This window comes from Rhododendron vialii, chromosome 12a (assembly GCF_030253575.1).
Source record: "Rhododendron vialii isolate Sample 1 chromosome 12a, ASM3025357v1".
NCBI lineage: Eukaryota > Viridiplantae > Streptophyta > Magnoliopsida > Ericales > Ericaceae > Rhododendron > Rhododendron vialii.
In genome coordinates, this window is record NC_080568.1 from 16,235,476 (window position 1) to 16,254,174 (window position 18,699).

The window sequence follows — 18,699 nt, forward strand, 5'->3', positions numbered from 1 at the left end:
TTATATACACCCACTAACTAGAATATACTATAATAAATACACCCCACTAACTAGGAATATATATATAATATACACCCATTAACTAGTGAATGTATAAAAGACAAAGAAAAAACTCAGTAAACTCACCGACAGGCGACAACAACGAGATGCAGTTCAGGCGTCGACGTCGAAGGTTTCGATGGAGCTCGAAGCTTCATCACGAGGGCTTGGGTCTGTGTTTTCGTGGATCGTTTGGATTCTCTACAGGTTAGAAAACATATCCCGACCCCTCGCCTCCCATAAAGGTAATGTATTTTCCGATTTATGCCCAGAAATTTGACCGAATCTGCCAGAAAACTCACTCATTCGAAAATAAACTGAATCGTACGATTCTCATGATTCACCTCACGATTCACCGATTCAAAGCACGATTCTGCGATTCTCACTTCGATTCTTACCTATTCACGATTCATATAATCGATCCGAATCGTTTCATACCTGAATCGAACCGAATCGTACGATTCGAATCGGGAATCGTACGATTTCGATAACTATGGTGGAGAGGCCTATGTTTAGGCTTAGGAGTCTTTTTCTTTCTAGTTTCCAAAATAGGGAGGCTAGGGACTATAATTCTACCCTTGACCAATTTGTTGATAGGATATGTATTTTTTAAGTATAAAGTGCAATACAGTAGGCTACAAAGCTTTTTCGGTAATAGGCTTTTAGGCTTTTTGATGAAGAGGACTTTTTTTGTCCTTCGCCTTCTTTTGTAAAAGGGTGGCATCCCCTTGATGCCCTCTAAAAGGGCAAACTCAATGCACGAGGCTCCCGCCATTGAGGTGTCCAGGGAAGGGTTGATGTACGCAGCCTTATCCCTGCAAGCAGAGAGGCTGTTTTCGCGACTCGAACCCGTGACCTCCAAGTCACAATGGAGCAACTTTATTGTTGTGCTGGGCCCTTCCCTTGATGACTTCTCTACAAATTTATTGATTGTCAAAAAAATTATAGAAAAGGCCAGGCAATGGAAAGAAAGCACTCAACTCCAGCTTATAAAGACTGTCATGGCCCGTAAAATGCACTTTGCAGAATCACAATTATGAGGAACTGAGTGCATGCAGGTCAGGTGCCAATATCATATCTGATGGTAAAAAGACAACACTGAGGCACTTTCATATGACACTGATGAGTTTTAAAACCTACAGAGAGATACTGAAAAAGGCCATCCAGTTGTTGGGGCTTCATATACACACCCCCAGTTATGTAAGAAGCATGTCGTACAGATGTGCAAACACTATCATTAAATAAATCAAGAAAAGCCTTTCTCAATGATTGAATAAATTTGGCCACAGGAATTTCCAAAATGAAAATACATGCTACCTGCTGCAGGAAAGCAGAATGTTGTGCCCCCAGTAAGCAAGAATCTATGGGCACCTACAACACGAAGCAAACTGAACATACTTAGGCATGTTTCAGAACCAATGACATGACCACATAAATCTCAGGAATAAGTCACAAATACTTGCAAGTTAATTATTTTGTTGGGTTTGATAGGATGCACCGATGCGCATTATTGGACAGCCATCAACTCCTCATGAACTGCTGAGTATTAATGGTAGTACTAGCAATTTCAAGAACCTAAACATACTATAAGCCCATGTATGGAAATTAGATGAATATGACACACAAATACCCGCATCCAAGTCCACTACGCAGAGGTAGAAACTTAGTCACATAATCCGCGTGGGTGAGAGCGAGCGTGAAAGCGACTTCCAAAAACATCCCAACCTACCATAATCCGCGTGGGTGAGAGCGAGCATGAAAGCGACTTCCGCAAAAATCCCAACCTACCATAATTCGCGAGAGTGAGGATTGAGAGCGGGAGCGAAAGGTCCTACTAAAGGACTATGTGACTTAAGGTAGGAACCATAGTAGCCTACAGACTGACAAAAAGAAAACTATAGCGACAATTCTAGCTATTCGAATTCTCCTGACACAGATTTTTGTTGGTGCTACTTAGGCAAAGGAAAACCCTTAACTCATAAGAGATGTTACAATCAAATGGTAAGTACCGGCACTAACCGAAAGACTCACTAAAAAAATTGTGAACAAACCAAAGTCTTCTACCCCACTAAAAACTAGTTGATAGGAGAAAAACTAGGGGTGAGCAAATATCCGACCAACCCGCGGGCCCAACCCGACCTGGACGACTGACGACCAACGGTCGGTTTTTTCATGTTTCTCGGACGGGTTCGGGTGAAAGGAAGACAAAAAATGCAGGTTTCGGATGGGTAGTGGGTTGAGTGATATTCAATCCATCGAAACCGACCCGACCCGACCTGACATTTAAATTAAAGAGTCTAAAGTTCTGAACCTACGACGTCTACTGCTAGGCACTAGCTAGTGCAGTATGCATGCTACCCAATTAATGAGTACGTGGCAAGAATATTTGGTGTGGGGGACTACACCTTTATCATATTGGAACTTCAACTCTTCACATCTCTCTCTCTCTCTCGAAGTACGTCTTTACAAAACCAGTACACTCTCTATCTTCATATGCTTCTGAGCTACAACAGCTCTGTCTCTAATGAAGCTGGAGATGAAGGCAACGTTGCTGTTGCGAGAAGGATCAGAAAAGAAGGCTTGATTTGTGGAGTATTTAGGATTTTAGGTCCCAATTTTTAGAGTTTGTGATGCTATTACTAATATTGTTTCAATCTCCTTTTTTCTCTCGTTTTTCTTCTTCAAATCTGTGAAATTGTTTTGTTTGTACTCGAGGTCATATGCTATTCTAGATCTGTGGTCACGAGTTTTTTGGTGTCGTCGCTTTCGATCGAAAGCGACCGATAACGTAGATGGTTTTGCACCGGAAGTTCTGCACAGACGGTTGGTCGGCTGCGGGTATAAAGATTCTCTACCCAACATGATCGGGTCGGTGCCGGGTTCGGGCCAAGACCAACCCGACCTGTGCTCACCCCTAAGAAAGACTAACAAAGCAAGGAAGAAAATATCTCAAATCTGCTTAAAAGAATACCATCGACGGCTGAGCTGAGAATATTGCATTCATGATTGCTACATATCTGTGAAAAGGAAATCCTGTCAGAGTACAATAAGCAAGAAAAAAAAATTAGTGGACACTACAGAAGATCTTAAAAACCGACTGTTCAAGTGCATCAGGGTATCCATGCAAACACAATATCTGCCACCATATCAGTAATTTCATTAGATTATACATTAATCTGAAGTCAAAGAGAAACATCAATGACATTGACAATGACTAAAACCTCCAAAACTAATTACAAAGAGAGAGGATTTGAATGCAATGCTAACTCAATAATAACATTTGGGTTTTCCATAACGATGTAGAAATGCAAAAATATGTTATTCAGTTCACTGTCAGAAACTTCAAACCTCAATCCTTATGTAGCAAATTTGCAGCTTAATAACACATGCAATTAATTGGGCGTTCTTCACGACTTGGAAGTTGTCGAAGTCAATGGCGTATACTCGTGTACATGCGCCTTTTTCAATCTGTATTGCCATAGATTGTGCACATTTTGACATACATAGAAAATCCACTTGAACACCATTACATATGTATGATAGTCCACATCAAATTCCCCATCAAGAAGACAATTAGAGAATGATGGACCAATCAATACAAGTAACTTCAGTTCACCTTACTTGTACAAACTACATATAAAAGTATAAACAATCAATTATACAATCAAACATAAATGTCAGTCAGCATACTTGTCCAACTATGCATATAGCCTATGTAGTACGGACACTTCGTTGGAGCTCACGTACCGGTGTTGGACACTTCTCGGACACTGACACTCTCTGGACAAATGTCCGACACTTCTCCCAGAGTGTCTTGTTTTTTTTTTTCCCAATATTTGGGGTCCGACACTTTAGGGACACTTCGGGGGTAAAAATGCAATTATAAGGGCTTTTAAAATAGATCAAAGTGTACACTTTAGGGACACTCTCTTTGTTTGAACATGTTCTCTCTTTCTTTCTCTCTCTGATCAGATTTAGGGCTATCTAGGGCTATTTGGTTATAATATTATTTAATTTTTAATTTTTGATATATATATATATATACACACACACACATACATATAGAGGAATTTCCAAGGGAGGGATCCCTCATTTTGTTAAAATGAGGGACTTTCATTTCCCGATCAAATTTTGAAAATCCGAACCGTTCAATGTGTGCAGAACGTAATTTTAAGGGTCCCCGCGAGAAATCAGCAAAACAAATGACCGGGAAGAGCGTCATCAGAGCAGTTTTTTTTGAACCGTTCAATGAAAACTGCTCGGATGAAGCCCTTCCCGGTCATTTTTTTTGCTGATTTCTCACGGGGACCCTTAAAATCACGTTCTGATCACTTTGAGCGGCTCGGATCATCGAAATTCAATCGGGAAGGGGAGTCCCGCATTTTAATAAAATGAGGGATCCCTCACCGGAACCTAACTCATATATATATATATATAACGTGTCCCCCAACGTGTTGTATCCCCCATGTTCTGACAATTTGCGTGTCGGGGTGTCCGTGTCCCGTGTCCATGCTACAAAGCATATAGCCATGAACACTTACTCGAGGCTGGGGATGATGTGGCCCTGAACGAAACACCCGCTGTATATCTATAGCATGAAATTAAATCCAACAATTATGTTGTACCATAGGTAAAAAATCAAAAGCCAAACAACACAGTTAAGGATACAACAAGGGGCCATTGACAAAGATCCAGATAGAAGTGATGACCCAATCCCATCCACAGAGTCTTCCTTGCCCAATTGCTTATCTTTAATCACAAACTCCACCAACTTCTGCAACAAACTCTTTGCCCTCTGATTCGGCAGGGCCCCCGCTGCTGCCAAATTGTAGACATAGTCACAGGTGTTGAAACTAGTGGCAATCACCACAACTTGGTTGAGTTGGTTCAGAAGGAGAACTGAGTTCAAGAACGCAACGACCTGCATATAACTGTGAAGATGAGAATTGTGACGAATATGCTCGTTGGGTTTTTCTTTCAAAAAGATGGAACTAAGGTTTTTGAGTTACATGTGAGAAATTTGGAAGAAAGGGTTTATGTCGAGTAAGACCATGACAAGACTAACATCATCTGCAATTACAAAAACAAAATCTAAAAAAACAGTTGCTTTATAAAGGTGTATTTATCTATTTCCATTTGCAAACCCCATAAGTTTAAGATTAGGTTTAGCGAAGACCTGTGGAGAGCTTCGGTTGGGAGTGGCCCAAATTATATCAGGTGAGAAATGCAACTAATACAATATAAGAACACATCACTCGTAATTGGATGTAGCTGAGAATACCTGGTATATGGGGCATGGCCTTTCATAGTTGTGCACACGACCATATAAGGCTGTCAACCTTGTACTTCTACCAAAGTTTCTGAAGACTCTCTCTTCCCATTGCTTCCTCAAAGATCCTTCAACAGCATACCAATCAGCAGAAGAATAACCCAACACTCTATGTGCGAGGAATTTGAGCCCTTGTTTTTGTCTATAAACGGACGCCAAACAATGCTCAATGAAGTTATATGCTCCTGCTCCCTCTCTCCAATTATGCTCCATGTCAGCTATGCAGAATCAAAACATGCCATAGTCAGTGGCGCCGCATACCTAGCAGCAGAAAATAATACTTATCACTTATGTTTAGTGAGAGTAGCAGTAAAACTATTATCCTTAGTGAACAAGCATAGAGCGTGTTGGCAATTCTGTAACGAAAGCTGATTCTAGTCTTAAAACATTATATCCTTAGTGAACAAGAAAAGAGTGTTTCGTTACCATTTGTGTCATTGCATGAAAAATCTCAGATAAAAAATCCCAATTAGATGGTGATCTTCTGGCCCCTTTTTCGTTAGATTCAATCAAAAAATATGAAATTGAAATAGAAAAATTTCTCCGAGTAAGCTGGATATTTACCGATTTATGGCCATTCGAACCTCATCCATCTATCTTCCATTGATCAAGGGCCAGGGCTTTCCTTTTGGGGTAGACAACACAGGAAGATTCAAGTGAACATCTAATCAAGCTGGAGCAATCTGCAGAGATCGCTCAACGCTGTATCATCTCGGTTCTTCCTCGGAACGGAAGTGAATTCGGCAGCGGCGAGGCAAAAATGAAACCGCCAAGCCGGCATAGAGTTTTCGACCTAATCTGCTTGTGGACTGTCTGCGGCGGCCTCAGTTCCTCCCCTCAACAAAGCCACTTCCATACTTTGTTAATGATTTCTTGGAATTGCAGCCCCTGGAAAATAGAAAACAAATAGACTTTTGGATTTTCTTAATCCAAACGCAGAAGATAGTAAAAGACAAAGTCGCTTTACAAGCTTACAATGAACCCACAGTTAGGTCCATATAATGACTTTTATTATCTCCTCATTCGTTAATGCCCACAACATAACAAAGTTTGAATAGTACCAACGAGTTGTAAATTTGGCTTACTTTCTTAATTAGGTCAACAGCACAATGAGAGAAGGTATCAATTGTTATCTTAGTTTTCAATCTGTAACAAGACTCTTATAGCTTGAAACTTTAGCCTAATTAGGACCCTTTTCTAGAACTGCGCCATTATCACCCATAAAAACAACTCAAAAGGTTGTGCAAAGAGACAAATGGCAAGAGAGAGCATGAAGTAATTTCTTACCTCAAGCGAAAGCAATCACGTGTAGCAAGGTCTCATGGTGCCGTTTGATGCTCCCTTCATCTCGGATTTGAAAAGAAGTTGGGACCCATGAAATCAGACTTAAAGTTCTTTTACTCACAAGTGATTGGATATGAAATAGGCTAAGCTAGTTGTATGTAAACAGATGGCGAAAATAAAGAACTATATCATAGACTCATCTAACAAGACATGTTAGGTTCTTTAGTTTCTTACCCTTTCAAATGGTGGCTTTCCGTCACTTGATGAACCCTGTATGTAAAAGTATGGCAACTTATTAATTAACATGTTGATACAAGGCTAGACAACATGTGATTAACTGTTATTAGTGACATTTGGACTCGTAGATGAATATTAAGTTAGCTTATGAATTTTCATGCTGAAGTGATGTTTACACTAAACTCCTTGGAGGGCACCACCTTACGCTCTACCGATTGTGCATCAGCAACGCCTATCTTCTGATGTTGCCTTCGCAAACATCAAGATTCTCTTCCCATATAATTTCTAGGGATTAATAAAATAGAAATCGTTTTATACCATGCTCATTCACCCAAAGTAAAATAAACATATAGTGGGAGATTAGGCTCATATCAGATGAAATACACAAATAGTTGGAGTTTTGGCTTCATACCTCCGCACAAATCCAGTGAGCAAGATCAAAGGGATCCATGAATCAAATCATTCTGCTCTTGGCCCAGACCTAAGGACATGTAGTTTAACAAAAATTATAGATCCACCAAAATATATCCGACTAATAAACATCTTAAAGCGAAAAGATGGAGATTTCTTGGGCTAGCAAGCATATGGATTCTAAAAATATGAATTATACAAGAATTTTTCTTTATCTGTATATTACTTCTCCCTTCTTCCTCTTTTATCACTTCAGTTTTCACTATCATGCACATAACTATACAACCCACAATTACATCATCAAACAAAATGTATGAACATTATAAAGCCAAACACCATAGGTAGTTCAATTTTTGAACTAACCATTATGCCTCTTGATCCTTCTTACAAACACAACTAATCATAACATAATCATAGATTGAATACATGCATCATTTAAAACGGCAATAATAAACCAAAATTAGAACTACATTACCATACCACACAAACAACAGAAGCTGAAAACCAAAGCAAATTTACCTCTGCAAAATAGAAACTCCAAAACAGACCAAAGCACGTGTTTTCTATCTTGGAGCCCTAACGAACACAGAAATGAAGCAATAAGTAATGGAGGTCTCCTCTGAAGGACAGCAACAGCCGCTACAATAGTCGGATCTGGAAGGAGTGCATAAAGGTTCCAGAAACAAAACAAATTCCCCTCCCTCTCTGGATGAAAGTTATGAGAACCCAAGCCTGATCGATGATCTGATCGATCATATCCATCATCGTGGCCGCTGAAATTGAAGGAATGGAATGATGGGAAAACAACTGTCCATTTCGTTTGAGAGAGAGAGAGAGAGGCAGTCGTTGATTTTGAGAGACAAGAATGCTGAATAACAACCGAAATTCCCGGGGAACAGTGGATTTGGTAGGTGATTTTACCAAAAAGCCCTCTAGCCCAGCAGCACTAAAGGACAAATAATATAATGTTTACGCTTGTTAGGGGTAAAACCTATGATGCCCCAACACGAACACCGAAACCGACACCGGGACACGGGAATTCTAAAAAAATGGGGACACGCCACGTGTATATTTATTTATTTATAAATATAAATAAATAAATAATTATAGTTTGACACCCAAAAATTTAAAAAAAATTACAGTTTGGCCCCCAAATTTTTAAAAAAATTGCAGTTTGGCCCCTGCCGTGTCCCCATCGGTGTCCCCGCGGTGTCCCCAGCCGTGTCCCCGTGAAAAATTCAAATTAAATTATGGGACACGCCACGTGGCGTGTCCCGTACGTGTCTCCGCGGTGTCCCCGTGTCCGACACTGCGATACCTCAGCCTCTAGAGGTGTCGGTGCTTCATAATCACCGTAAAACTGAGATACTAATAATTAGAGGATAACAATTGAGTGTCAAACTGAAATACTTTATAATTATAGGGTATGAATGCGATTCAATCTGGTGATATGGCACTCCAATCAAAAAGTCAAGGGTCGATATCGTGAATACATCAACTTTCGAAGTTTAATCAGGTGATTTAGGGTTTGAATAAGCAAGATTGGGCTTTGATTCTTAGACCCAATTCGATTTCGTACCTCTAAGATGCAGATTAGGGCTCGAAATGGCTCGAATATTGTTGTACAGTGTTCGAATCAGTGTGAGATGGGTTCAAAGCAAGTCAATCAGGTGCGATTAGGGTTTACAGCCATCGAATCACTTGAGTTCACTGTTGCTGCTGATCGATCAGTAAGACCCAGAGAAATTGATCCCCTGCTAACACAAGGCAGGCGCCTACCCTGAGCCTTGCCTCGCCTGGCGCGTGCCTGGGCGCGCTTTTGACAACTATGGCATATACAAATGTAGAGAATGGAGGAACTGATTGCAAATGCCGAAATCGATTAAGCTGTCCCAGCCTGAAAGCATGAAAACATGGCTTGAGATTTGTATTCGACAATACTCCATCTTCATGACTAAATTGACCATCTCTTTAACTTTAACTGACCATCCCATACTAACTGGACTGAAAATCAAGACCAACTGGAACCCCACCAACCAACTGGAACCCCACCAATGTATAGCCTAATGACCTACGCCCTTGATTTGCCCACAGACCAACAAAATTGCCCACCCATTTGCTCAACCAGAGCTAGTGCCCCAAATATTAGACACATATGAGTTAACTTCTCTCAACACAAGGAAAAACCTCACACACAACACTCCATTTGTTTATATCACCTCTCAGCAAGATCTAAAATGGGAGATGAAATCCGTTGACGTAAGCAAAACGTTTTGTGTATGCCGCGTATCATGGGTACAACATCAAAGAAATGTGACACCAAATAAAGCAAGATTGACAAAGACAAGCAATACTCACTGAAAGTGAATGAATGAGAAATTAATGCATCACCTTAGCAAGTATCTTGATGTCACAGGAATGATTGGATCATGGGCATGATAAGCTCTTGAAAGAGAGGATATCAGCCCAGTAATGTCAAACCTTCTGTTTCAAACCACTGAAAAATAATCAATGTTACGCATATTCAACATTCATCAAGACAAAACTTAACATCCACTAGGAAAAGCCAAAAGGCATATATGTGCAAAACCTGATTATACCATCAAATGAACAACTAAAACAGCTGAAAGTTCATAAACAAAGGTAAATAAGATGGGAAAAAAGAAGAAAGGAATTAGAAGAAACCAAGAATGATATAAGAGGCAACTGGAGGAATTTTTCGGAAGAGGTTGGAATCCTGGTTCTGAAATTGCTCACAGGTATCAAAAGAAGAAATTTGGCCACTCATAAAGCAATCATATTGGCATTTATTAAGGAGTTTGATAAAGTGATGTTGGTTGGCATCAATAGGGGAGTTAGGTTGAATAGAGAGCTGAATCCTCAGATGGGGAAATTATCAGAAGGCAGAACGTAACAGCTCCATGATTAGAAGTTATTGAAAGGTTGTTTCCCCTGCAGAAGGGCTCCGAGCATTCAAAGGTTTAACCTTGATAGGTTGTCCAAGAAGTAGCTGACCAGAGAGATCAACAGCCATCAAGGCATATATCGGATCATCAAATTCAATATACCTGCATTTTCAATGGGCTCATAATGTGTTTGACAGTGCAAAATAAGCCAAAAAGGCAATTCCAAATTCACAAACATACTATGTTCAAGCTTGCATGATACTCATGAAAAGAAAATATTAGCTCGCTACCGTAGAATGCAAGTATGATGACTAAAAAACATCAGTAAATAAAACCGAAAAGATTTCATATATACATAACAATTTCCGATGGGAGTCAGCAGTTCACAAGGCAAAACAACAATCAATAGTCTTCCACAGAATTTCCATAATTATGAAAGATAAGTTACTAGTGATGATGAAGCCTCGAGTAGACTTAAGCATCCATAAGTAACATGTTTCAATTTCCAACCACACAGGCAGCAGATGAAGTTAAGGTAATTTCTTCACCACCACAGAGAATCAGAATGACCTTAAGTCAACTGAAAAGTGAATACCATAAACACCTATAGAGATTTCCCATCAGCTGAAAGGATTTATATCAGCTAATAGAACTTGCCAAGCAAAGTGATCAGTGTTTAAGAGATTCCACTCATACGGGCACATGACAAACTAAATTATGACATGAAGGGGTCACACATACGTCAAAAGAGGCACAAAAGGTGTGATAATGGTCACATACGCAGGCAACACATCATAAAATGCAAACAGCCATTGTTAAAGAATTGCCAAGACTCAAGACTCAAGACTCAAGAGTTCATCTAGGGAACCGGTATTAGTAACAACTAATTCCAGCCGATAATATACTCCCATTAAGCATAGAACTAGCAGGCATGGTCTATGAAAGAGTTAATATAGAAACAAAGTCTAGAGCATATTTGGAAGCATCTCTAAGAACAAGTTAAAATTTCCTACCAATAGGCAGCGGAAAGATTTCAGACAATAAGTTTTATCCCATCCAGATACACCAAGCGCCGTCAAACTTAACAAACTCAGGTAAACGTCAAGAGACTGTTTTCTTCAATCAGCAATTTGAGTAGAAATGAGTCAACAGAACTTGTGAAGCACAACGAGAAGGATTTGGGAAGTGAGGCAGTCATAAGAGGTATAAAATGGTGTTGGAATCATGTGCGTCAGCTCACAGCAGTAGAAATAAATACAAACTATGATATTAAAAATTGTAAAAAGGGCTATAGCACAAAGTCTTTATATTGCAAATAACTGAAGGTATTCTACTCTTTTGCAAATACCCACAACATTCCTTTAAGAAGTCAGTATTTGGTCACATCCAAGAAAGGCATTATAGTGTGTTCCGTAGATGAGTCAATATGGAGACGAAGCCTAAAGTAGACTTCGAAGCATCACTAAATTCCAAGTTCAACTTCCAACCCCGTAGGCAATTGAAAGAATTTGGCCAATTCTTCGTCACCTGTCCAGACAAGCAGACTAGCCTAGAATAAACTCAATAAGATAAATTCCTCCAGAATTCCTTCCACTAGAAAGGATTGCATCAGCCAACAAAACAAGCCACACAGAACCAACAGCTTAACACATTTGTGCCCCCACTACACACATTTCGTGTTTATATTTCAAACAAATAGCAAAAGGGAATATATGAATGACAAAGGATCCATAGCAACGTTATCCCCGGGGAAGAATTATATGACCCAACATAAGCCAAAGTTCTCCCAAAAATGGGGCGATATGGTGCTCATGTAGGCAGGAACTATGCCAAGTTCAATCCTAGACAATAACTACCATCAAGATCATTGATATCATTGTAGGATAGTGAAATTTCAGCCTAAAGCAGGATATTAAAAGGGAATTGATTTCCACATTCCCTTTTTTGATAACCACACTCCTTTTTTGGATTTTAGTGTTGAAAGTGTATGTATTTTTTTTGCTAAAAGACAAAAAAAGGGAGTGTGGATATCAAAAAAGGGAGTGTGGAAATCAACTCCCTATTAAAAGCAACACGAACGGCTATGGCATGATGTAATACAAAAAGGAAGGCCACATCCAATCAATGGAACCAATAATACAGGATAAAGAGGGGAAACCAGAAACTATAATTCAAGTCATTTACCTAAAGGTAATCCCCACAATTTGTCATCACGAATTTATGGCAATGCTAGAATGCTAAAGTGCTAGATGCTAGTGCATTTAGAAAATCAGCTGGAGTGGGAGAATAAAACAAAGCATCAAAGCTTGTTTAAACTCAACTTTCAGAGAAGAAAACAACAATACTGGCAAAGAATGGCAAAGAATCACGATACTTCTTCCATTATATCAGACACCAATTTTTCTGTTCACCAAGAGAAACGAATAAGAAACTTTGTAGTATGAAGGGAACTTACCCCACTGCCTTTGGTACTCTCAAACTCGGTCCAAGATTAGATCGATATTCCTTACCTGGAATTGAAAAACTGAATCAGTTGAACAGAGAAATAAGTACTTGCAAAGGTAATTTATACAGCACCACTCTAGACATTCATACTGCATGTTTCAACAGTCGCCCATTGGGGCAATTACAACCCTCAGTAATAACAAACATTGATCATCTCCGAACCACCAGTCAAGCAACAGAAGCACAAATTAATCTTTACACAAGGAGGCAGCAAAGAAAATTTTCGAAAAGCCAAAATATTGCATAGTCCACTTCAGTAAGACAATATATACACAAAGCACCCAATCCGAGATTAGAACAATAGAGTAACGTGCAAAATGGATTAAATCATTCAAATGGTACAGATCGAACATAAATCCCTCTAACCTTGCATACACTTGAAAAGAATATGTTAACTTCTTCCCTGGACGCCCTCAAAGGGATCTGCCATGACAACATTCATATCAGCAAAAGAAGAATAAGAGGAAACAAGTGCATGACAAAAGCACGAAAGAACATTCATGCCTATCAATCACTTAAAACTGAAGAGACACTGGCAAGCTACATACCCCACAGACAAACAGTTCTTTGGTCCCTTTCTACATCAGCTTTAGGGTCCACCACTTCTTTGTTTGCTTTGGATACGATGTACATCATCTAAAGTCTAAACTATACTCCTTTACTAATGTCATTAATAAATATTGGCCTCGTTTGACTTCAGTTGATCAACTAAAAAGTCAGTTTGTTATCATTCTTTGATGTATCTATATAAATAGGAAACAACCCACACACACAAAAAATGGAGTCGGCTACTTCTATTGTGAAATACTCCATAGATACATGGCAACCACTCATATTTCAAGAATATGTACACAACCCATCAGGATAACGAGCAGATGCAGGGTGGCCAATTTCTTGTAAAAACAAGAGCAACTAAAAAAGGCAAAAAATGTGAAGAGAAAAACAGTCAATTAAGAAAATACCAGAAAGAATCCACAAATGTTGATATTGTTTTGATGTCTATCCCGCAAGCTTCGGCATGTGTTGCCAAAAATCAGGTAGGTGAACCCGATGAGCTCCTGAAATTATCTCCTCCCCTAAAGTCAAAGGAAATGACAAATGAAGTAGTTAGAATGCTGAGAGACAAAAGATGATAACTAAAAGAACAAAATGTTGCAAGACTGCGGATGGGTTACACTATGGCACACGCACCTCAGGCCCTTGTCAGTCATCTTCAAGGAATGACCTTCACGGTTATGGCTATTATGAAGCTTGTGTGCGTGCATGAACGTGCATATGCAACAATATTGAGAGCCATGCTAATGGGCTACAGTGAATTTAGGCTCATTGTCAGTAATCAAAAAATTGCTGTATTTCTTTTCTTTCTTTCTTTTTTATCAGCAACATTGCTGTATTTCTACTATTGCATTTACCATACATATAATCACAATTATGATTTGAAAAAGACTCTTAGTAGCAAGAGCCATTGGCCAATCAAGCAGTAGTTCTTATGGGTGGGGTTGGGGGCGTGCTATGAAGCACGTACATCTCACAGGAGATATGTCTAGTTTCGGACATGTATACTCTGCGGAACACTGGCAATCAAAAGTGGTCATTTGGTCTCAACTTTTTCTTGTTCCATTTGGACACTACAGGGACAATCTAGTACACCATACTGCCATAGATATGGACACTCGAGAGACAAGTTGGAGGTGTCAAATCAAATAGAAGGCTCCGGTTAAAGCATGGAGAAGGGTACTTTTCACATAATAGATGACGGTAAATCATAAATACCAATGTGGATAATGAAATGTTTTTTTGTTGGAAAACTCTTGGGAATGATGTAATAACTCATGAAAAATGTGAACTATGTAACAACATATGAGAATAAAGGCATATTTGTAATGCATTGTGCCCTCTATTCTTTTGCAAGCATGAAGTGCCACAGTCATGTTTGTGTCCATGTTAGTGCCACAATTGTCAAACTCTTGGGAATGATGTAATAACACATGAAAAACTTGAAAGATGTAACAACATAAAAGATGAAAGGCATATTTGGGACTTATATGATATTATTTCTTGGGGCCGGTTCCACCCACACAATTTTTGACACAAAATTTGACTGGGAATGGCAAAGGGGCGGATCAGGGCAGATATTAGAATATTCGTACCCGATACCCGAAAAAATAAGCTACCCGAATCCGCCCCAATACCCACAGGGATATAACAAGCAGACTCATATCCGCTCCGAACGGGGTTCAGGGAATACCCGAACCCGAACGGATATCCGGAGGCATTATTTAATGGCAACAAGGCGGATTGGGACGGATATTAGAATATCCGTACCCGATACCCGAAAAGATAAGCTATCCGAATCCGCCCCAATACCCACGGGGATATAACAAGCAGACTCATATCCACTCCAAACGGGGTTCAGCGAATACCCGAACCTCAACGGATATCCGAAGGCATTATTTAAAATTTAAAACCCATGCCTTGGGACTCTTTTCTAACGGAGAGACACTTGTCTCTTATACCAACCAAAGAAGGTTTTACTTCTTCAGTAGTTTCAATGTGGGACACTAGAACTAAATACTAATGTTCTCCCCCCCCCCCCCCCCCCCCAAATGCCCCAATCATCACTCTAAATCAGGAGCTTCAGCCTCTCTCTCTCTCTCCTCCTCTTCCTCTCTCTCTTCTCTCCCTCTCAAAGACTCAAACTACGGAGTAGTCATCGTTGATCAAAATCTGGTCATCTTTTCTTCTCATATCATCTTTTGACATATATAATTATACGGAGCGGTTCAAGAGACACCCAAAAAAACACCTCAAATCTCAATCTCATAGTTCCCGATCAAATTTTTATGATCTGAACAGAATGTGATTTTAAGGGTGCCAGCAAGAAATTAGCAAAAAAAAAAAATTTTGCTAATTTCTCGTGAGTACCTTTAAAATCACGTTCTGATCACATTGAGCGGCTCAGATCATCAAAATTTGATTGGGAACTATGAGGTATTTTTTTGGGTGTCCCCGAAACCGTCCAGTTAATTATATATATGTATATATACAGACACGCACACGCATATCTAGGGTATATTTCGTAATTTTAAGCGTTCAATTCGTATATCGGTTCGGGTATCAAACCATAACCGAACCGATACCTATTCGGTTATCCAAGGCTTCAACCGTACCCATATCCACGGGGAAAAATTCGGCTATGGTTCGGAAAAAAACTTCAGTTACGGTTCGGGTACCCATCGATTCGGTCAATATTGTCATCCCTAAATTTGACACTCAATCTCAACCATTGAAATCAATGGTCGAGATTAAAACTTAACAAGAACAATCTCTCTGTTCCTAAACACTACCACACCCTAAAATTACCCCATCTTCTCCCCCAAAACATTCACACCACTATCACCAAACCCTAACCCTAGCTGCCACTCATCTCCGGCGAGGCCCTCTCCGGCGAACCCATCAGCAAACCCCATCTTCGGTGAAGAGAGAGAGAGAGATTCCAAAAACCCATCCACTGGACAAGTGGGTAACTAGATCAATTAATGAAAGTAATTGAGCTTGGAATCACTCGAAATAATCTGTGCTTATCTTCACTATAGACCAATCGAATGCCCCAAAGAAATGTTAAGAGTTTTTTTTTTTTTTTTTGGGTTCAGAGTAGCCAACTGCTGTGTTAATATACAGACAAAAGAATTGTGGAAATCTCCATTTGAGAGACCTTGAAATAAAATGGGACCCGTTGTTGTCTTAAGATCAAGAATGTCCTAATCTAGTATTTAGTTCTTCTCTGGTGTATTTTAACAGATTGAGTATTGCTACAAATTTTGATATGGTGAGGAAAGGTAAAACAATGAGTCGATGGGTTTTGACGGTGGCAGGATGGAGGTCATTTGGGTGGAATCGATGGCGGCAGTGGCAGGTGGGATTTTGTTTTGGGTGGATACTGTGGGGGAGTAGATGCGGTCGAGAGAAGAAGTTGGGCTCACCGGAGTTGGGGTTCACTGGAGATGGGGCTGGCCGAAGAGGGAATGAGACATGTCTAGCAGGAGTTAGGTCGGCCAGACATGGAGGTGCCGGAGAGGGGATGAGAGTCACAGGGCTGTGGTGAGGGAGAGAGGGAGGGAGAGAGGGAGATTAGATGCGAGTGAGATAGAGGGGAGATAATACAATATCATCTCAACCATTGATTTCAATGGTTGAGATCGAGTGTCAAATTTTGTGTCAAAAATTTTGTGGGTGGAACCGGCCCCTTGTTTCTTTATTCACTTTTATTTTTACTTCAACATCCAGGATATGAGAAAAGTACATGGAAATATTTCATGACAAGCTGCCAATGCAATGTGCCCTCCATTCTTTTGCAAACATGGAGTGCCAAAGTCATGTTTGTGTCCATGTTAATGCCACAAAGGGGGCATACGCTAAGAAGTATAGACATGTCTATTGGCCTCACATATCTATGTTCGACCCATGTCAGACATGAATACTACGTTATCGACAGGTGTTAACAACGCTTAGAAATTTACCCAAATTTAAGTGTGTTAGACACACTAGGTCTGGCTACTACACCTTGTTGACACACTGAGAAGTCGAAGAGGGGACACATTTAAGAGGCCAGAATACAATTTTCAAAATTGCCATGGATGCTTAGTGTATTAGTACTTTCTTAGTGATTATTGTTGTCATCTTCAGAAGGCTAAATGCAATTTATGTTTCTCATCCTTATTTGGGGGAAATGATGTCATAATTTTATATGTATACAGAGTGATGTATAATCATCACAATTCTTGAAAGAAAAAAGAAACGTCTCTTCATGGATCGTCAAGAATGTTGAAGGTATGTTCATCATAGTTAAACGTCAACTTTCTGCAGTTCAAACAAAATAATAATAAAACCATAATTCAGCGTCCTCCTAACAAAAACTGACATTTCTAAGTAGTTCATTTGTCTCACTCGTTGGATAAACGCACTCATTTGACACTCTTGAGACACGTGTCAAAAAGGTGTTCTAGTATATTTTTAACTACAAAACCATACCCGCACTGGATACCTAAAGTACATCGCTATACATACATCAAGGCTGAACTCTGAAGCACATTGTCCATTTGGATTTTGGAGAAAAAAAAAAAAACATAAGATCCAATGATAACATAAAATAGTGAAGATTTACAAATATAGTCCCTTGGTCCATTTTAGTCTACAAATCTAAAAGCTCAAAACTTCCAATAGCTTTAGTAAGAGAGATTATGTAAATGCATATGTTAAAGACTTTTTTCTCATACTATTTCCCAATAAGTAGAATGTAGAACATATTCTAAAACTAATTAGATAGCTATACATAAAGTAAACAGAAAAACAATTAAACAAAACTGATATTATTTTCACAACTATGAGCATGTTACTCCTTTTTTAAAGGTCAAGTCGGCGTCCATGTATCATGTCGGTATCCACGTCCCGTGGTCATGTGGGGCTATTTAGGTGTTCTTGTTCCCCTTATGCAACAATCAAGGTTCTAGTTCTTTAATTACGAGAAAAGAGAACATAACAGTCAGCGGAACAAAACATTGTGAATATCAACAGCAATACAACAAAACTGAAACGTACTACAAATTGCTTATAATTTCATGAAAACATGCCATAATTGAATGCTTACCTCAAATGAATACGTCAAATGAATTACTGTAAGTTGGATCATCACTGCAAGGTATGGTATAGAGTGGTCGAACGGCCAATGGATATTGGTAGAACTCAGTGCCATACCAATTTTCAAAAGAAGTCCAATTCATTGATTACTGATTTATGGGATACCAATGTCAGATAGAGCCATAGAGGTACTAGAAAGAAAAAATAAGGACGGGAAAGTAAGGAAAACAAGTCAAATGTAGGTAAGTAAAATATAGTTCACGTCTCCAAAACAAGTTGCCCCAGCTTTCTCAGAAAGCTGTGTTCAGGTCCCCTAGAGGATCAATTTCAACGCCAGCTTCCAGTAGAAAC

At 39.5% G+C, this 18,699-nt stretch overlaps 1 protein-coding gene across 9 annotated transcripts; it reads right to left on the reverse strand.

Moving 5' to 3' along the window:
* Positions 1 to 540: 540 nt before the first annotated feature.
* Positions 541 to 18,698, reverse strand: LOC131310186 (general transcription and DNA repair factor IIH subunit TFB4-like). Of its 9 annotated transcripts, XM_058337075.1 has the most exons (14): positions 18,611 to 18,698; positions 13,674 to 13,787; positions 13,078 to 13,454; positions 12,662 to 12,716; positions 9,692 to 10,368; positions 7,302 to 7,370; positions 6,656 to 6,922; positions 5,933 to 6,256; positions 5,321 to 5,629; positions 4,708 to 4,960; positions 4,581 to 4,627; positions 3,138 to 3,175; positions 3,011 to 3,056; positions 541 to 1,410 (listed from the first exon to the last, which is right to left on the reverse strand). In XM_058337075.1, exons 9-14 carry the CDS (start codon positions 5,579 to 5,581, stop codon positions 1,099 to 1,101), a joined length of 957 nt encoding a protein of 318 aa, XP_058193058.1. In that variant the 5' UTR covers positions 5,582 to 5,629; positions 5,933 to 6,256; positions 6,656 to 6,922; positions 7,302 to 7,370; positions 9,692 to 10,368; positions 12,662 to 12,716; positions 13,078 to 13,454; positions 13,674 to 13,787; positions 18,611 to 18,698; the 3' UTR covers positions 541 to 1,098. The 9 variants fall into 9 exon arrangements, with proteins under 9 accessions (XP_058193058.1, XP_058193059.1, XP_058193057.1 ...); XM_058337076.1 differs by lacking the exons at positions 12,662 to 12,716; positions 13,078 to 13,454; positions 13,674 to 13,787; positions 18,611 to 18,698 and adding an exon at positions 11,220 to 11,843; XM_058337074.1 differs by lacking the exons at positions 12,662 to 12,716; positions 13,078 to 13,454; positions 13,674 to 13,787; positions 18,611 to 18,698 and adding an exon at positions 8,880 to 9,197 and having other exon boundaries at positions 9,692 to 11,843.
* Position 18,699: the final 1 nt, after the last annotated feature.